The 20138-nt window shown below is 37.4% G+C and overlaps 1 protein-coding gene across 4 annotated transcripts in view; it reads right to left on the reverse strand.

Moving 5' to 3' along the window:
- Window positions 1-4140: 4140 nt before the first annotated feature.
- Window positions 4141-20138, reverse strand: part of Atp11b (ATPase phospholipid transporting 11B (putative)) — a 102847-nt gene continuing 86849 nt past the window's right edge. Inside the window, exons 29-31 of one of the 4 annotated variants that reach the window (XM_048347044.1) lie at window positions 17663-17748; window positions 10799-10932; window positions 4141-6517 (exon numbers count right to left, since the gene is read on the reverse strand). In XM_048347044.1, the coding sequence (XP_048203001.1) occupies window positions 10827-10932; window positions 17663-17748 (192 nt within the window). In that variant the 3' untranslated portion in view covers window positions 4141-6517; window positions 10799-10826. Of the gene's footprint in view, window positions 6518-10798; window positions 10933-12549; window positions 14554-17662; window positions 17749-20138 lie in introns of those variants that run through there. The other 3 variants (XM_048347043.1, XM_048347045.1, XM_048347047.1) reach the window with 3 other exon arrangements.

The raw sequence follows: 20138 nt of genomic DNA on the forward strand, positions 1-20138 counted from the left end.
ACACGTAGAAACAAACTGCGTCTCCACCCGCTAACGTGCACAGGACGCCAGGCGTTGCCGGCCAGGAGGGTTCCCGGAGGAAGCAGAGGGCGGGCAGGAAGGGAAACGTGGGTGCGTGGTGCTGGTGCGTTCGCTTTGGCCTGCTTTGCTTTTTAGGGTGGGGCAGGTAGGGACACAGGGAAGATGGGCGAATGGATGCAGTCTTGCTATTTGGTATACAGGGGACAGTGTGGAAAATAAATTGTGCAACTTGTGGGCAGGGACAGGAGGGGAAACTGGGGCAGAACCAAGGGGTGACACTGTCCACAAGGAACTGTACTCGTTACCTGACCTGGAACCACTCTATGACACCTTAATAACAGCAGTAAAATTATATTAAAAAAAAAACTTCCAAACAGATGGCCTTATAATAAGAGGCCTGAGATGGTTTTCTGTCTGCTTCACGCTACACACACAAATCAGCCTGAGGGGATCCCAAGCCTGCCTGCAAAAGGTAAGACCAGGTTTTCAGAAGATTCTCATGACTATTGTGTTGTTAAGGAGTTTTAAGAAGACACAAAAGGCACTTATGAAAAATGAGACTATGACTATTGAAAGGTGACCATTAAAAATTGTAGCAATAGGGGGGCTGGGGATATGGCCGCCTCGTATACATGAGGCCCTGGGCTCGATTCCCCAGCACCACATATACAGAAAACGGCCAGAAGTGGCGCTGTGGCTCAAGTGGCAGAGTGCTAGCCTTGAGCGGGAAGAAGCCAGGGACAGTGCTCAGGCCCCGAGTTCAAGGCACAGGACTGGCAAAAAAAAAATAAATAAATAAAAATTGTAGCAATAGGACTGGGAATGTGGCTTCCTGGTAGAGTGCTTGCCTAGCACGCACAAAGCCCTGGGTTCAATTCCTCACCACCACGTAAACAGAAAAAGCTGATAGTGGTGCTGTGGTTCAAGTGGTAGAGTGTTAGTTTTGAGCAAAAGCAGCTCAGGAACAGTGCCCAGGCCCTGAGTTCAAGCCTCAGGACCGGCCAAAAAAAAATGGTAGCAATAAATAATCTGAAGTACGTATACTAGCCTTACATAAAGGATTCCTTACCCTTTGGTAATAAAAAGCCTAGTGGATAAAAGACAACTTGAACAAATACATCAGAAAAAGTAAGTCACCAATAGGCATATGAAAAAAGAGTTGGTCACCAGGAGAGTTAGTCAATGAGTTAAAGTCATACCTGTTAGAATGGCTCAGACTAAACACCCCACCACTTGTAGCTTGCTCCCACCTCTTGTATTTGTGATAGGGTCTTGTGTTTTGCCCAGGCTGACCGCAGATTGTGATCTACCCTTATAGGAACTGGCATTACAGGAGTGCACCAATATGCTTTGCTTGCTTTTTTGACATAGGGTCTGGCTAACTTGCCTGGGAATAAGAACTGGCACATGCAGTCACTTACAAACAGCTGTTTATACAGATGTGATTATTTTCCATTTACACCGTTGTCTTGAGTCAGCTCTTCAAAACCCCCTCCCCTTTTTTTAAGTGTCTGCCCTGGGGCTTGAACTCGTCTGGGGTGCTGTCCCTGGCACTCTACTACTTGAGCCACAGCTCCCTTCCAGGCTTTTTGGTTAGCTGAAGGTAAAGAGTTTCATGTGCTTTCCTGCTCAGGCTGGCTCAGAGCAGCTAACATCACAGGTGTGAACCACTGGTGCCCAGCCTTCAAAGTTCACTAAATTTCCTAGTGAAATGCTTCTGTAAGATTTTTTTTTTGCCACGTTCTTCAATAGGAACATGTTTTGTTCTGTTCTGTAATGTGTTAATATGTTCTATATGGATTTGGCTGCCCAGGCTGGAAATCTTTTGATTTAAAACATTTAGAGAAAAGGTCTCATTATGTAGCCCAGGATAGCCTTGAACTCATATAAGCTTCCCCCTTTAAACTCACTATAAGATGGGATTACAGGTATGCATCACCAGACAGCTCTTTAAACACTTTACATACAATTGTGGTCAGGTCACTTTACGCATGTTTTTGTAATTTGTGAGACAGTGCCTTCCAGCAGAGCCAGAGTGGCTTTGTGCAGTGGCTTCATGCTCTGTCTTAGCCTCTCCAGTGCTGGGATTACAAACCGGCCACCATGCCATGCTAGGCATATCTGAAAAATAAACCACGTAACATGCATCTCATCCTTGGCAAATACTAACACATGTGGAGAGACAACAGCTTAATGTAAAATGCAGATGAAACAACCGGCAACAAGCAGGCAACTGGGCCCTACCAGCCGCACGGCACCATGCCCATCTCCTTGAAGGCACACTTTACGCCTCCTGGCATTTCCAAAGCACAGGTGGTGCGCCTGGCTTTCCACAAGCGATGCTATTTTCAGTAGGGATGTCTGTCTCTACAGTTAGTGAATTCCTATTTTATAGAAGCTGGGGGGGTGGGGGCTGGGACTAGCGGTAGAGTGCTTGCCTAGCAATGCACAAAGCCCTGAGTTCGATTCCTCAGCACCACATACACAGAAAAAGCTGGAAGTAGCGCTGTGGCTCAAGTGGTAGAGTGTTAAAAAGATTCCAGGGATAGTGCTCAAGTCCTGAGTTCAAGCCCCAGGACTGGCAAAAAAGAAAAAAAAAAGCTGGGCTTTCAAAAAAAGTTCTATATTGAAAACAAATTCTTAAATGATATTCCTGAAATATCACAAAGGGTGAATACAGTTAAACAAGACAAGTTTGCATTGCTGGTTATGATAAGCAGTCTTAAAAATCATTAAATAATAGAGCAACACTTACATAGGAAAACTTTTATTTGATAAATTTCACAAATTAAAAAATTACTGAGGGTTATACAATAGATACAATTACTGAGGTCAAGAATTTTTAAAGGTGTACATTTGACAGCCACAGTGTGAGGTCTGAAGTTTTAGACAGCTGTGCATTCCTCATAAAAATCATGTCACCATTATTACAAACATCACTGTGATTTGTTCTATAGGAATATCATTCAAATTATTTCATACCAAAAAGCACTTTAATATGTTTTTATGAAAATAGATGACTCATTTCGATACAAATAAAAGTATCTCTAAAGAGGGCCAAAAAGTGACCGAACATGTACATAAAATCTTTGGTTTTATTAACACTTGCTTCTATCATACTCCAAACTTATTTTTACAGAGAAAACAAGCCTGAAACCACATAACATTTCTCTTTACCCTATTCTCCAGGATGTGTTTAGAGTAACATATATTTGTGCTGGTCTGGGGCTTGAACTCAGGGCCTGGGCACTGTTCCTGAGCTTTATTTGCTCAAGGCTGGTGATCCACCACTTTGGTCACAGCTTCACTTCTGGCTTTTTGGTGGTTAATTGGAGATCATCTCACAAGACTTTCCTGCCAGGCTGGCTTCAAACCTCGACCCTCTGATCTCAGCCTCCTGGGCAGCTAGGATCACAGGACTTGAGCTGCCTGTGTGTGGCTTTGAGATGGCATATTTTGAACTGTGAAATTTTTAGTGGCCCTTACTTCTGCTTATCAGGAGCCTTAAGCTTTCCAGAGATGTTTAATTCCCCCATCTTCTGCAGAAGAAATGACCTCAAGTTCTAGTACCAGAACAGGGCCACGGCAGCTGTGTCCTAGCAGGCGATCTGCCGTTCCCCACTCAAGGTTAGGGTCAGCTCTGGAAGCCTTTACATTCCAGAGCTTCCGGCCCAGAGGAAGTTGAGAAAATGAGATTTCTTCTCCCCCGACCCCTCTTTAGCCCCCATCAAGCCTTGGCAGCTGTAGTTCTCCTGCTCCATCTCGGCAGGGAGCCCAAGCACCTCAGGAGCTGATGGCAGCGGTGGAGATGGGCAGGGCGCTGGGCACTATCTTCAGGTCTACAGACTTGAGACTAGGCAAAGGCAAGCAAGTAGGACAAATAGATTTGAGGCGGTTTGTTAACTAGCAATGACACATTTAGCATCTTGCTCTGGCCTTGGCAGATAAGTCAGGCACTTCCCAAAGAGCTCGAAAGAAAGATTTTCTATGAGTACTGCTTATTTTGTAGTTTTAGAATATAAATGTTAGCACTAGAAAACTACTGGGAGATTGCAGATTGCGCCATTACTTTCCTAAATCAACAGGGGAAAACCCCATTTCAAATGTAGTATGTTTTGAGTGACAAAGCAGGATGAGCACAGAAGGGTATGCCATTTACTTTTGAGGTGCTATGATGGAACCCAGGACCCCACCCACGCTAAGCAAGTGCTCTACCACTTAGCTACCCCCCAGATCTATTTATGAAAAAAAAAATTGTTAGAAAAAAAGGAGCTAGAGAAGCTTAGTGATGGAGTGCCTGCTTAGCATGCATGAAACGGAGTTTGACCTTCAGCACCACCAAAACCAAACCCGCTCGTCCTTCACTAAGTGCACATGGTAAATGCAGACTGTTCCTATGGTCAAGCCCACCAGAGAGGCCAGCTGCTCTGCCTTGTTGCCACTGTCTGCAGACCACTTGCTGGCTCTGGTGTCCTCTGTGAGTCGTCCATTTACTCGATAGCCTCCAAACATTGTAGAGGTCATGCAGGCCTATTGAGTGTTATTTTGTCATACATATACTTTATAAGACTGTAGAGAAAGCAAATTTGAGCCTATGAAGTATTCTACTATTTCTAGTCAAGCTGTCTCACATGAACAGGTGAGTGTCAAACTGTGCATTATATTTTTCCCCTCCATGCAGTTCCAATCTCAAAGCTAACTAAGCTACAGTTCAGAAGGGATATTTATGATCACATAAAGTCTGAAATAGGTAACAATGTCCTTGCACTATTAAAACAGACAAGCAGTTTACTAGCAAACAAAGGCAACGTCTCAATTCGTGCTCAGCCATTTTACCAGCTCACGTCCAGAAGCTCACACTCATGAAACAGGAAAGGAGTGGAGAGCTGAACAGTAAATCTCCAGAAGCAATTCTATTCTCAAGGGAACATCTTCACAACCATTTTCTTACAATTTTAAATGCACATGTATTCAATCATCACATGCTTAGAGCTAGGAAACTGTTTTTAAACCTACACTCATTTACGAAATCTTCAAACAGAAAAGTAACAACACTGAATCTATCTGATAAATTTGGGATGGAAGTTTGAGATGCAGTGTTACTTAAGGGGAACATGTACTTGATTAACCCTTCATAGCATCTTCCTTTCTTGCAGCTACAATTTATTTTTTTCCAATAAAAATTTAGCAGTTTAGGCTGCTTCCTGTATGTTTCACAGACATATCTGACAACACTCCTGATGACGGGAGGGATCCTAGGCAGAATTTACTGTGGTAGTCTGCCGTATCTTAGCATCTATTAACCTAAAACAGCAAGATTCTAAAGTCTAGCTTCTAAAAAGGCTAGAACAATTATAAGTTATAAATTATAAGTTGTGGGCAACTTATAATTCCAGAAAGATGCACAAAAAGAGGCATTCCTCTTTTTATTGACTCACATTTTGATTTGTAAAATCAAAAGTATTTGCAATATTTAAATACTGTTCAAACTTGTGTTTTTATTGATATAACTGAGCTTTACAATATTATTACAAAATAACTATAAACAGAACCTTTAGATAAAGAGACAAAGGAAATTTACATATATTAGCCATGTTAAAAGCATGCAAAGGATCCAATGAAGACATTAAATTAATAGTATAGTGGTATTTAATTTATCCACTGTAGGTTCTCCACATTCTATCAAGTTAAGCCCATCAATTTGAAATTTGGCAAATCGAAGTTGATTTCTGCTACTGTATGTATGATATACCCTTTGCATTTACTGATTCTATTATAGCACATTTAGAGAAATTTGGAATCAGTAAAATTTACCACCATACTGCAGTAAAGAACAATTATAAGTGCATTCTCCTAATTTTCTCTGTGAACTTATAAAGCACTAACCAATTAACAACAGTGGTCACCAAGGACCAAGACTGCTTAATATTCACATTAACTTTTCTCATGAAAAACTTTAAATATAACTCTAATAAAAAAATAGAGTTCTCAAGGCAAACTTTCAGCATAATTTACAGAAGCATATTTAGATAGAAGATTTCATAACCAAGCTAATCCTAAAAAATACACACACCCAGAGTTATCGTTTTTTTTTACCTTGGTATTAAAATACAATGACCTCAAAAACAGACTGAAATGCCATTAGAAGTCCCAAAGCAGAAGGGACAACCCAGACAAAGAGATTGAAAATAACTCTTTATTCACAAAGTTTAATAGGTCCAGATTAAAATTAAGGAGAGAGAAGAGCAGTTCATACTGATGTTTTCTGTTTGTCTGCCATTTTAACTCTGAGTGGGTATGGACTACACCAGAGATGTCACAAGGTAATTTTGGAACTACTGTGGTCACTTTCAGGATTATCACCCTGAATTTGCAGAAAGGAGGAGAATCACCTCCACAAAGCACTACTGCCCTTTAACAAGTAGATGAATCCATTGTGGAAAGTGTCAGGATGCTCCTGTCGTTGGTATAGAAAGGGTCCGATGCACTCCATGATCTAAAGCAACAATAAGAGAAAAATTTGGCTCACCAAGACCTATGTTTTAATTGCGAGAGAGAGAAAAAAAATCACTCAAACTGACTCTAAATCTTAGGATCAAAATGAAATTTGAATTTTAAAATAATCATTAATGGATTCATTTTTAAATGCTAGGGTTCTTTGGACTAGCACGGAGTGTCGATCTATTTGTACAATACAAAAATGGGGAAAATTAGGCTCTAATAATCATATAAATACTAGCCAAACTTTGGAATTCATTAGTATTAAAACAACTACATAGTAGTATGAGATGCCCCAAAAAAAAATCTTAAGAATTTAACGAGTGTTTAAGTTATTAAGAATTAATGAATTCAGTTTTACTGAAAAGCAACTAGGTCATATTTTTGACAAGATAGGGAAAAAATACCCAAATTCCCACTTACCAAAAGTCTTGGAATAAAATAGTAGTATGTTTGTATCACTGGCAAGTTCTTTTCAGCTAATCATTCTATACTAAAGATTTCAGGCTAGTTAGCTTGAATGTTACGAATAGTTTATTTAAAAGATATCAAAGACATTTGCCAGTAACAAAAAAATCCTTTTCTGATCTGGAAAAGTTGCCTACACTGTCTGAATGCTATGGCATGTAAGCAATTTAATACATACTTCACTTCCTTAAACTTAAGTTAGCTAGAGTAAATTTAAAGTAAAGTAACTCAAGACCAGAAGTAGCCAGATAATGTTAAAACACTACCCTATTTTAAGGATGACACTATCAGGACTACCACACAAAGGTGACTTTTTTGATGAGACTAAAAGCATTTAACAATCAATACTGTTTAAAATAACATTTAAACAATATTTAAAACAACAGTTTTAAATGACACTACTGGGGCTTAAACTCAGGGCCTGGTGCTCTTGCTGGGCTTTTTTCGCTCATGGCTGGTATTCTACTACTTGAACCATGCCTCTAGCATGGCAACTGTCCTCCAGTCTGGCAACCATGGTTTCATTTTTATATAACACGCCAAAGTTCCCACTTCTCATAAACAGGGACCTAGGAGGAAGAAACTGATATTCAAGATGGCCGAGGCACCTGTAGTCAGGATCTTGTTCCTTAGAGCCTCACTCTGCTTGCAGTTCAAGCTTATATTCATGATTAAGTAAGCACAATCACTATGAAGTTTGGAATCTCACACTTTTGCAAAGTTGTGCAAACAGAAAACAAGCAGCAACTACACCAGTTCTCTGGCATTTCCAGAAAAACTTGAGCAACATCTACCTTAGATTAGGGAAGGGCTCACCACTCAACACTTAGATCTGTGCCTGTTACATAATAAGCATTCAGTATGTGCAGAAAAAAGTAAATCAAAATAAGAATAGAAAATTTCTTACAGGATAAGTATTTATGAGAGGAAGAGCATGAATCGTAATTGTCTACATCTCAATGGAGTCTACTGTCCAATTCCAAAGTGTGAATAATATATTTTTTCTTCTTTACAGTCATTGTTTACCTTGAAGGAATCTTATCAGATAAAGTTTCCTCCATTTAAATAAATCATTTAGAAAATCATTTACCTTAAATACCACTTTTGAGGGGTGGGAGGGCGAATCAGGTGGTAAAACACCTGTCTAGCAAGCACAAGGCTCTGAGTTCAAACTCAGTACTACCAAAAGAAAAACTTTTGACATAAGGTTAAGAACCTGATCTACATATTATTAAATCGAATCACTAAGTTGTCTAGCCTGGTTTTGAACTTGTAATCCTTCTGGAATCTCCCCAAGTAGTTGGGGTTAAAGCTTATGCAAAGCTCACCTCTTTTAAAAGGCTCTTGTAGTCAGGATAAAGGAATTACTAGTATAGAAAATAATTCATTGCTGAAATACAGCTCTTTAGAATAGAACACAGCATATATTTTATGAGGTTCTCTTTGCAAGTAACAGAATTTGTTCTATGGCATACTCCTATGACAACCCAAGTGTAACTAAAACTTTTATGCCTGGATGGTAAGAATTTACTCAGCAGAGAAATCTTGTCCTCTGAAAACACTGTTATATTTCTCCAGTACTGTCCATTAATGTTACATTAAATCTGTCAATGGAGCAGTTAGGTCAGGGCTTCTACATCCTAGAGGTCTCAGCTTTGCTGTATTCTTTAAATTAGACATAAAAAAAATAGGGTAGAGGCTGTTTCAAAATAAAACTGGCAAAAAATATTTCACAAACATAACCATATGTAGAAAAAAATTGTACATATAAAAATGACTACTGAAGTATATGTAAATAAATATGATGCTGAGGGGCCTGTGACAGCTGTCACGCAGCCCTTTGGAAAGCACCAGGCAACACTATGCCTTGTAGGATTTTTTTATCCCCTAGAGAAAGGTAGATCTGAAAAAACTTTTTAGATTATTCATCTCAGGAGGAAAATCACAACAGTAACCCATAATACAACCTGACATGCTGGACAACACTGGAAAGGCATTTAGAGTCTGTCAAATATGACCATTATTAAGTTAAACATTTGAATAGAAAACAACCTTAGAAAGAATATGGTACAATTTTGAATGAATAGAAGTATAAATGGTAACAGCCACTTTTTGAGAGAACATGTCAAAATAAATCCAATAACCTCTGGGACAGGTTAAAAGGAGTAATAAAGCAGAAAAATGGCTGTGTGGAGAATGGAATATAGTATCTACACAACAGGGGAGTGGATGTGTGTGTGTGTGTGTGTGTGTGTGTGTGTGTGTATAATGCAGAATTTTTGGCTCATTTAAAATTAAAAATCATTAGCAAAGGTGTATTTATCATTAAAGAGGAATTTCTGTTGAAGTAGAAATTAAAATTATATACAAGTTCAATTGTAGTACATTATTCTGCTTCCAAACTTGTCTCTGTACAGTAAAGCCATGTTATGAAGAGACATAAATCCCAATAAGTTGAACTGTTCATAATAACCTGTTTATGAATTTGAAAAAAAATAACCTGTTTATGCAGGATGTAATTACTGTAAAATCATATCAGAGAATTAAAGAAATTTTTTGGATTAGAGGTTATGATTAAATTAGAATGGGGACTGAAAGGATAGGCATTATATTAATATGGAAATGTGATGTCAATTCAACTCTTCCATAAAGACATGGCAGAGTAAAAGGTGGAGCTGAACAGCTAGCAAGCTCACCAGTAAAAGTTATTGGAATTTTACAATACATGAATGGTACCATAATTTGTAACTTTAAAAACACAAAGCTAAATAAGTTTTAAAGATCTTTATCAATAGGAAAAAACAGTGCCTCCCCACCCTTTATTCACTACTCCTGTAGAAGAGACAGTATCCATGTAGCACAGTTAAAATCAGCATCTATCAGGGCCCTTTGTAATTTGTAACCTCCATTCACAGTGGCACACTGCTGCTCTTGATTTTGGAATATATTTGACTAAAGAATACCAAATGTAGAAAAAGTTCTATTCTTTAGTATCCCTAAATAATGATATACATTTTGGGTAAATGTATGAAGAAGTAAATCCACCTCAATCTTTAAATGAATTTTAGATGGAATTTACCAAAATATGGTATTTTTTTTTATGATCCACAAAAGTAAGCTGTGATAAATGTCATCAAGAAATAGATTTGGGAGGGGACAAAAATGATAAGATTATTCTGATCAATAATTTAAATAATTAAAAATTGTAGGTTAAATAAATCCTGTTCTAACTTACAAAATTGTATTCTGACACTAAATATCAAATGAAAAAAATATCACAACTTATTTTAAAACTTCATTACAGACATCTTTAAGATGGGGGAAGGGAACAAAAATACAGTCTGAGTGTTTAACTTTGAATGACTAACTATAAAATATACATGAGGAATAAGAAAAGCAAAACTTGACTTCCTTATATATGGAAAATGTTATGTAAAGACAAAAAGTAGAAAAACAGTAGGAAATGAAACAGTAGTATAGGTATAATAAAAAAAGTTATACAAGCCAAGAAAGAATACCACAGATACATTCCTATTCAGCATATTTTAGAAAAAAATGTAAGACAATAAATTCTTTATTCGGTGGATGAAGAGTGTCTTCACAGATGCTTTCTCTTGCTTTGTGAGTGGAGGAGCCCTAGCCCAAAGCCACCAAGTGAAATCTACCATTAAAGCTTGCTAAGGACTAGCAGACTTTCTCGCCACTGGAACAACCATCTGCTGATTGACTGGGAAGCCAAAACTGCAGGTTCATCCTGTTCAGTTTACAGGAAACTCATCTGCAGCAAAGGCTACTTAAAGAAATGTCACACCTGCTGATGTGGGCGGGACTACATCTTCCTATAATTCGTTCCAGCATTCTTCTAACAGATGCGCATGCTGTTTCTCCTTCCGGGAAACAGCACATGGAGTCCAAGCACTTGATACTTGAATTTGTTTCAGTAAGCTGGAGGAGAAAGAAAGAAAAAAAAATGAGCTAGTTATAGATTTGTACTCCCCCAAAGCACTAAAGAAATGTACAGAACATCTATTAAAAATACACAAGGAAATGTATATAAATGAACATGTTTTTCCTATAATATGAAAGGAATTAAAAACTTTACCAAGTTATAATCACATAAAATATTAAGGCCTTTGTTTCTAATTATAAGGCGAACAAATAATTACATAAACATGAGTAGCTATTTAAAGCTACAAAGATTTAGAATTTTTAATATTTTAGTAATTTATTATGATCAAACTGATTGAATCAACCACTCAGAAACTTAGTGAATTCTTTCTTCTTGAGGCTTTTATTCATGTGAAATGTTGCTGCAATTACAATAAAACATGTCCAGCAATTGAGAACAGTGGAGTTAAAAAGCCCCTTGAAGGCTGGTCAGTAATTACCAGGCAGGACCTACACCCAAGTGGGTCTAGGTAGCTCTTCAATAAGAATGAGAATATCAACAATAGTAGCAAACATTATATAATACACTATACATAAGCCAGTTCTAAGCACTTTACCAGGACCTACTCCACAATCCATACTATTAAGTTTTAATTGTCAACTTGAAAAAACAAATGATCTGACCACATACGGAATGAATTCCAACCTATTTTTGCTAGTCAAGATGGCTAAATTTCTGAGAAGTTGTCATTTAAAAAAACTTACTTGAATTCGCTTTCATTTACATACATGCCACCTATGTAACAAATCTCCTGAAGATCAGAGGAAAGAAGAATAAAAGTAAACTCAGTAGCAGGTTTACTTCTACAAAGGTTGGGAATCAGCATGTGTTGGGTGGCATTGCAACACAGGACACTGTGGAGACAATTACAATGGGCAGAGAAGATGGAGGCGACAGATGCAGTGGGACGCAGACAACCTGGTAGTCTGAGTGTAAGAAACCAGTGGATCCTACAAGGACCATGCGTGGAATGCTGCTGCACACCACTGAGTATCAACACTGAATATACCTGTTTGGCAATTGCCTGGCTGCACCAATGTCCTAAAGAACCGCACTCTGGAAAGAGCTAAACCTTATTCTTTTATTAAAACACTGTTCATTTAAGACTGTTTATCTCTCCTTTCCCCTTCCTCCACCCTCCCTTCCTTAACAGTAATACTAGGGTTTGAATGCAGGGCTTGCTTCATGCTTGCTAAACTGGCACTCTACCACTTAAGCCATGCCTCTGGCCCTTTTTGCTCTGGTTATTATTGAGATAGGAGTATCATCTTTTCCTGGGTAGCCAGTCATCTGCTTCAAACTTTCTGCATAGCTGAAATGATAGATACATACTACCATGTCCAGCTTTTTCTGTTGAGATGGGGTCTGGCTAACTTACTGCCTGAGCTGGCCTCAAACTGCAATCATCCCCATCTCATCCACCTGAGTAGCTGGGACTACCGGTGGGAACCAACTGTACCTGGATAGGGCACTGTTGCTTAGACACTGTTTTGTGAGATATTTATAGATTTTTTTTTAAAAAAGGTTCTATGGCCAACTATGTTTGGCAAACACTAATTCAACCAAGTTCTTACCTGATTCAACCAAGTTCTAAACTTGAAGTGAAAAAGTAAAAAAATGAGTCTGGATATAGTCTTCAGAGAGAAGTCTGAGATATCCCAATTCAACAACCTGTGTTTTCAGTAGCTGTTCTCTCCCCATGAAACAGGAAATACTCACAAACGACAGAAGGAACATTAATTTCACAGGCAGTTTGGGAGATGCTGGTTTGGGAAACGTTTTCTCTTTTGTCTTTGGGCCCCTGGGCTGCAGTTTCAATTTGCCTCCACAGGAGGGCTCCAGTGCTCGCTCACATATCCTCAAACAATATAGCACATACCACTCACTGAAGTATCACTAGCTCCCAGCTACTTTTCCTGCCCTCCTTTCAGGTATTCTTTACATCAGCCAACTGGACATATGTCAGAGTCATCACCAACGGTCAGAACACTAACCCATACCACATTTACTTTAAACTCTGTTGTCTTCAGGAAACTCCTTACACCTCTCCAACTATGATTAATTTTTCTCTGGCTTCTACTCACTAGCATCACTTAGTCAGCTTGTGTTTTCTAAGCACGGCTCTGTGCCAGGGGAGAGCAACTCTCTCCTCAATCTGTGAGGTAAGAATAACCAAAAAAAAGGTAGAATGAAAGATAAGTCAGCAGCAAATAGTAATTGCAGTTATATTAATGGACTGATTATGAGTTAGTTACTAAGCAAGATGCTTCTCATGAATGATTTCATTTAAATTCATATCTCAGAATAGGTACTATAATCATCCCGTTTCAGGTGAAGAAAGAGAGCTCAAGAATTTGTTCATGGTCACTCACTCAAGCTGGGGTTTTCTTCCATTCTAGAACCCCAACTTTCCTAAGTGCTTTGCTGCTTTTTAAAAACTATGGTTGAGGCTAACTACTCAGAAAGGAAGGCTGGAACCTAAATGTTACTAGGAAGACAGCATGAAAGGTCTGATGAAAAGATGGCATTTGCAATGTGCCTTGGAGTATGGGTGTGGTTGCAATAGCTGAAGTTGTGAGACAAGGCCTGCAGGATGACAGAGAACTGTGACTGGGCAGAAGTAAGTGTGGAGTCAGCACAAGCATAGCTGAAGGGCATGGAGCAGTTACTATCAACCCCATGTATAATGACTAATTAAGACCCTCGGTCCAATAATAACCTATGAGCACACTGTGACTGCCCATGAAGGTGTCTGCTCTGTCAGAGTCAGTTTAGAATGGTTTAGAGCAATTTGATAGAACAATTTTATAACTGTAGAATATACCAGTAATTTAAAAATTGGGAATGATTTTATCTATCTTTAATTTTTTATTTTCCCAGCAATTCAGTTTTATCATATTTATTAAAGTACTGGTGCACGAAGGATAGGGAATTAAGAACAAGACACAAAGCTGGTCCTTTAGCACATTCGTTTGGGGAATACTGAATTGGAGCAGTAACTAGAAAGCAAAAGGTCTTAGTTGAGTAGCATGTACTTTGCTCACAGCTGGCATTAAGCAACTGCATGATAAAGATTCACTGAAGATGACATCTGCAGGGTCATAATGAGTGCCATATGTACAGAATGCTGCTTCAGTCTAGATCTGATGTTATGTAGTTATCTTCAAAGGAGGAAAAGAGGGAAATGACTTCAGAAGTAATAAATACAACATGATTTGTTTTCAAAGGGAGAAGTGTCATAGGTTGTGAGGAAAACCTTACTGGGGTACAATCTGGGGTAAAGACTAATTTATCACTCCCAAGAAAGATTCATAAGATATTTAGGACAGACATACAAAAACATGTAAAGGTCACAAAAACGGGCAAAGAATTAAGGCAAAGTGACATATGAGAGATGGTAAAGATGGCAATGTTGGGTCAGTTCTCCCATGGCATGCCCCAAGCATGAGAACACAGCGAATGAGTCCCCGGAAGGTCCAGTGCAGTACTACCTAGTGCATGCAATAACTGTCCTGCTGGCTGCAAGCCTCAGCTAGCAGGTGCCTACTGTCCTCCCCTCTGTGCTGGCTTTCAGCAAATTCATATGCTGAGCCGACTGAACCCTTATCTTCTTCCATCTAGAAGGACAGAAAAGCAACAAGTCTCATGTTACAGAATGATATTCTCAAGTATATATTTTTAGAATCAAAACAGTAAGTTGGGTCTCAATCTGAGCCACAAATGGTTACCCTGCGGCACATTTACTGTCACAAAACGAGGCTCACAGAAGCTTAAGGGAACACCACCAAGCAAACAAAGCTCCCACTACACATACAATCTACTTACAACTAAGTTTCCTTTAGTAAAATCCAATTTCTTTTATAAATTAATTACCACCAATATTTCAGGTTTTTTTTTTCCAAGTGGTATCTCTAATTTCTTATGGGTCATGTTTTCATCTCAGATTTCTCTACTCAGCTGGATTTTAGAAGGGCAGAAGGGGTCACATAGGTTTATGTCAGACATGTAAATGATGGGCTTGACCTGAATGGTAAACATCTCTCTCTCTCTCTCTCTCTCTCTCTCTCTCTCTCTCTCTCTCTCTCTCTCTCTCTCTCTCTCTCTATATATATATATATATATATATATATATGGTGTGTGTGTGTTGGTTGGTTCTGGGGCTTGAACTCAGGGGCTGGGCACTGTCCATGTGGTTCTTTTTGCTCAAGGCTTTACCACTTGAACCACATCTCTGCTTCTGGCTTTTTTTGTGATTAACTGTAGATAAGAGTTACATGGACTTTTCCTGCCTTGGTTGGCTTTGAAGAACAATCATCAAATCTCTGCCTCCTGAGTAGGATTATAGGAATGAGGCACTGTCGCTCGGCTCTTAAACTATGTTTATAGTGAGGGGTTAACTAATTCATATGAATTTCAGTTCTCTTTAAAAAGAATATTAGAGGCTTTCTAAATAACTTTAATTTTAAAAGGTGCTATAGCTATCTTAATAAATTATAAGAAAAGTTTGCAATGAATAAAATATAACTTGCCTCATCTATGAGTTTTTCTGCTCTTAAGAATGATTAATAACTATCTTTATAAAATATACTATGGTGTACTTTGTATATAAATTCAATATTTTGATGATATTGAGAATAATCATTTCAGTGCTTTAACATATGTAGTTTTCTTATCACATGGTTTTTATCCATTGCTTTAATTTTTGGAAAGGGTCTTGATTTTTGCCCGGGACTGATCTCCAATCACCAATCTCTTGTGGTGGTTCTCCTATCAAACTAATTAATTTTTTTAAAAATTCCTTGGTTTCAAAAGTACAGTAAGTTTGTGTGATGATAGCATAATAGTTTTGCCTAGAAAAATACAGAAATGAGCTCCTTTAGTTAAAAGAATCTTAAAGAGTTTATATTAAAGGTTCTTAGGAAGTACTGACCTGACTAGAGATGTGAGAGTTCATAAGCTATTTGCTATCTAGGTAACTATCCTTTGTCATAAGAGAATACAAAACACATCCAGAGAGGTATGTGGACTCTTGTTCTCCATTCAGCTGTGTGCAGATGCCCACTGAGTATGCTCTCAGTGCTTATACGAGCAACTGTCATTTCAATCTGGATTTTGGATAAACACAGTGTTTGCTTTTGTTTGTTGCTGATGGTGAGGAAGTTAATAGACCTCAATAAGTAAAACAACCACTTAATAGGCCAAGCAAGGAGAACATGTTTGGGATGTATTTGGGTTTGGACACTTTGGAAGCAGCAAGAAGTCTGGCACTAGCACTCTGGCAGCTGAGCTCTTCCGTCCCTTTGCACACGATCCTTGAGATGGATGTTAAACTAATCTAATACAATATTATGGCACCTGGGATGTCTTGGATTTATGATCTAGCTTCCTTATTCTTTTTTATTTAAGCCAATATAATGTGTGAAAATATGATTTTATAACAATATGTTTAGTCACAATGCAGAAGTAATCTTCACTTGATAAAGTAATTGGCTACAGTGTTCTTTAAATAATGAGCTCATCTACTGCTGTAGAATTAAGTTAAAAAATGTGAAAGTCACTGTTTACAGGATCTGTGGCTCAACTAAGGTGAAAGCAAATTCTCACATTTCTTTTTAGTTTTATTTTAAACACGAAATTTAGTTTACCACTTACATACTCACATATTTCTTTGTGATTCATAATCACCATTCTACTGTAATTTTTTTTTTGTAAAATACTGAACCTAATGAAATACCAAAAGGTCTGGTAAAATTTTAAAACAGTTCAAAATTACAGATTCATACAACTACATAAAGGTTAGGTAGAACTTTGTCAAAGCCATTTCTTTTTTTTTTTTTTTAAGGTCTGAGACTGAAAAGTGCAATTCTGTACCTGCTGCTTTTGTTCACTGGCAAGTGCTCTACCAACTGAGACACATCTCCAACCCCCAAAGCCATTCATTTGATCAAGTGAATATAGGTAAGATTAGAAACTTTCAGAATAAAAAAGAATTTAAAAGATACATGATTAAAAATTTTGTAAACGTATACAAACGAAAATACATTTTGCAATACTGTTTTTTCTCTTAAAGATGAAATGAAACTAAACTTAATACATTGGTTTGGTACGCTACTATCAAAAGATCTAGGACTTCTGCTTTCATTCTTCTATCAAGATACTTCTAGACTAGTGGTTATTTGTGTGGAAACTGACAGAAATGATCTCTGTGGAGAAAATGGTAAATATAAGATATATAAAACTGTTCAATTTATAGATGCACTAAATAGTAGAAAGGGTAGGAAATGCTTAGCAACCATTACTGTGTACAAACACAAAGACACACAAAGTATTTACAACACAGATTAAGGCAAAATAAAAAAAATGGACAATTCTTACTTCCAGTAACTACAACTTAAAGGTTTAAATTTATGATGAATTTTTGTAGCTTTAGTTATTCAACATGCAGAAGCATTCTTAAATATGAATATGACAAGCAGAAGCATTAGAATTGTGCTAGAAAAGATACTTAAGGTATAAAAATATGTTATAAGGTACAGAGATCTCTGTCCTCAGATGTTGAATTTTCATCTAAATTTTTTTTCTCCAAGAAGATATAAAAGTCTAATTAGAGACAGAGCTTGCTAACAAAAATGCTCCACTCTTCATTCATGCCTCTGCCCATCTTTTGGACATCGTTGAATCGACCTTTAGCATGCAGAAGTTAATGAGAATCTACTCCTACTCTACCTAAGTTTGCTCAGCTGATTCCTTGCCCTCGGCAAAGGCTGCAGTGCGATGAACTCGTCACTTAAAGCGACTGTGTTGGAGTACATCTATAAGTGGACAGAAAAGGGATGGGACACACAACAAGTCAGTGTATTCATCACTGTATTCATCACCTACGAGACAGACACAGGACAAGCTTTGTAAAAATCAAACATCTACTCCCACAAAATAGGAAATATGCATGGCACAAATACATGACTGACATTGGTAGGATATTGGTTTTGCCATAAAAAAGTTTATTCTTCACAAACTGTTATTCTGGAGAAAAGTAAAACTTACAACAAGTACTAACAGTTCCTTTTATTTTGTTTGCTACTTTGGGTAAACAATGAAGTAGTTAACAACTTCCTACCTATTTCTCCATCATTTGGAATCAGAAGTTATGATTGAGGCTGAAATAATAACAATTACTGCCCAGAGCAAATGAATAACATTACATGCAGATATTCATGACTATATAGTTTCAGTAAAAAAGGAAAAAAATCCAGCAAATTTCCTGAATGAGATCATCTGAACACCTGGATAATTATTTGGTAACTAATTTAGTGAGCCCCAAAGAGAGATTATTCTGGCTTTCACACACAAATGATTATAAGCACTGTTTCCTTTCTTCTTGCTTAAAAGCCTACCACGTTTAAGTATAAAACACTTTTTCTGCAATCCTTAGTCTATTGAAAAAGGAACATTACTATCATTTTTTATATCAGTAAGAAATCTCTACAAAAATATGCTTGCAACTGTTGCATCTACTGCAGAATTTTTAAGGATAAATGTAAAAGCATTACTTATTTCATAAAGAAATGCTTTTTTGGGGGGGAAATACTAGGGTATAAATGCAGGGACTTGCCCCTGCTAGGCAGGTGCTCTACCATTTAAGCGATACCCTCAGCCATTTTTGTACTAGGTATTTCTGGGACAGGGGCTCTCATTTGTTTGTTGGGGCCTGGAGTGTAATCTTATTTCTGCTTATCACATATCTGTGATGAGAGAGAGATACTGATCACCACACCTATTATTTTGTTGAGATAGTCTTGTGAGCTTTTTGCTCCTTAGCCTCAAACCCTGATTCTCCTGATGTCTTCCTCAAGACTACATAGATCCCAACCATGAGCCTCCACTCCCAGCTAAGAACTACATTTTAAAAGTAACTTAATTCATGTAATCTTATGAAATAATAACTTTATGTAGGGAAATAGAGGAAGGTCTAAAAACATAATACAATTGTTTAAAATATTATTTGGGGGGGGTTGGGAGGAGAAAGATGAGGTATGCATATATAGACATGTCAAAATGAAACACCCTTGTACAACTCATTGATGCTATTTTTCTTAAAGGTAGTTCAAAAGACTCATGAGAAAATGATCCTTCACTAGTGGGAACTTGTGAGCACAGTTGAGACTTTTGAAATAATTACCTTCAGAGTAAGTATGAAAATGTCCCTATGACTACAAAGAGTTTAGAACTGAGCCTTAAAGCTGCCTTATAATGAGACCGAGGAAGTTTCCTCATTATATCATAAAATATCCTTTCCGTTTTACTGAAAATGTTTCCAGAAAAAAATACTATTTTACTTAAATATTTCCAAAGATGTAGCAATAAGATAAGCAAACTTCTCTGATTGCTTCTTAAGCAATACATTACAGAATGGAAGGGTCTGTTCATAGTGACACGCCTATATACATATAGGCAGACATAGTGAGCAAACAGATTATGTATTTTTTTCAGCCTCACTTGGAAATCATAGAGCAATACTGTCATAGAGCAATAATCTCTTCTGCATACTTATAATAACTATTTTCCTGATGATGGATCACATACACAACAGGCAGTATCAAGTGCTTTGTATTCATTATCTCTTATATTATGTAAGGTAGTAATTATTTTCTTTTTATAGAGAGGAAATTGAGGCCTAGCAAAGTGACTTAATCAAGGATACATATCTTGTAAATGATTGGATGTTTAGCTTCACAGGCCTATGTTACTTCAATGGTATAAACATGAATATTAGCTAGGATTAAATTAAAGAAGGCAAATGCTAAAGAAACGTGGAATCATCAACTGAAATTCAAACCAGTGCACTGTTTAGGAAAGCTAATTCAAATGACTAGATACTCACAGAGCACTTTCCTTTTTTGCAGGATGATTACACAATCATATTTTCAAGTTAAAAAAATTGCTTGGCATGAAGCAAAAATAAAAAAATTATTGAGAATAATTTCAAATTCTGGAGAGCTAAATAAAATAAACTCAGCATTTACTAGTGAATAAATACTGATGAGAATATACCCAATACTGTGTGGTACAGTTAAAAGGACAAATACAAATACATTCTTGGCACATGTGCCAGTCAAACATACAAAAAAAGGCACATTCAATTAAGTAGTTATCATTTTTAAAAACATCTACTCTAAACGTTCTTTCATTTAATTCTTATTAT

Source organism: Perognathus longimembris, chromosome 5 (assembly GCF_023159225.1).
Source record: "Perognathus longimembris pacificus isolate PPM17 chromosome 5, ASM2315922v1, whole genome shotgun sequence".
In the NCBI taxonomy this organism is placed as follows: Eukaryota; Metazoa; Chordata; class Mammalia; order Rodentia; family Heteromyidae; genus Perognathus; species Perognathus longimembris.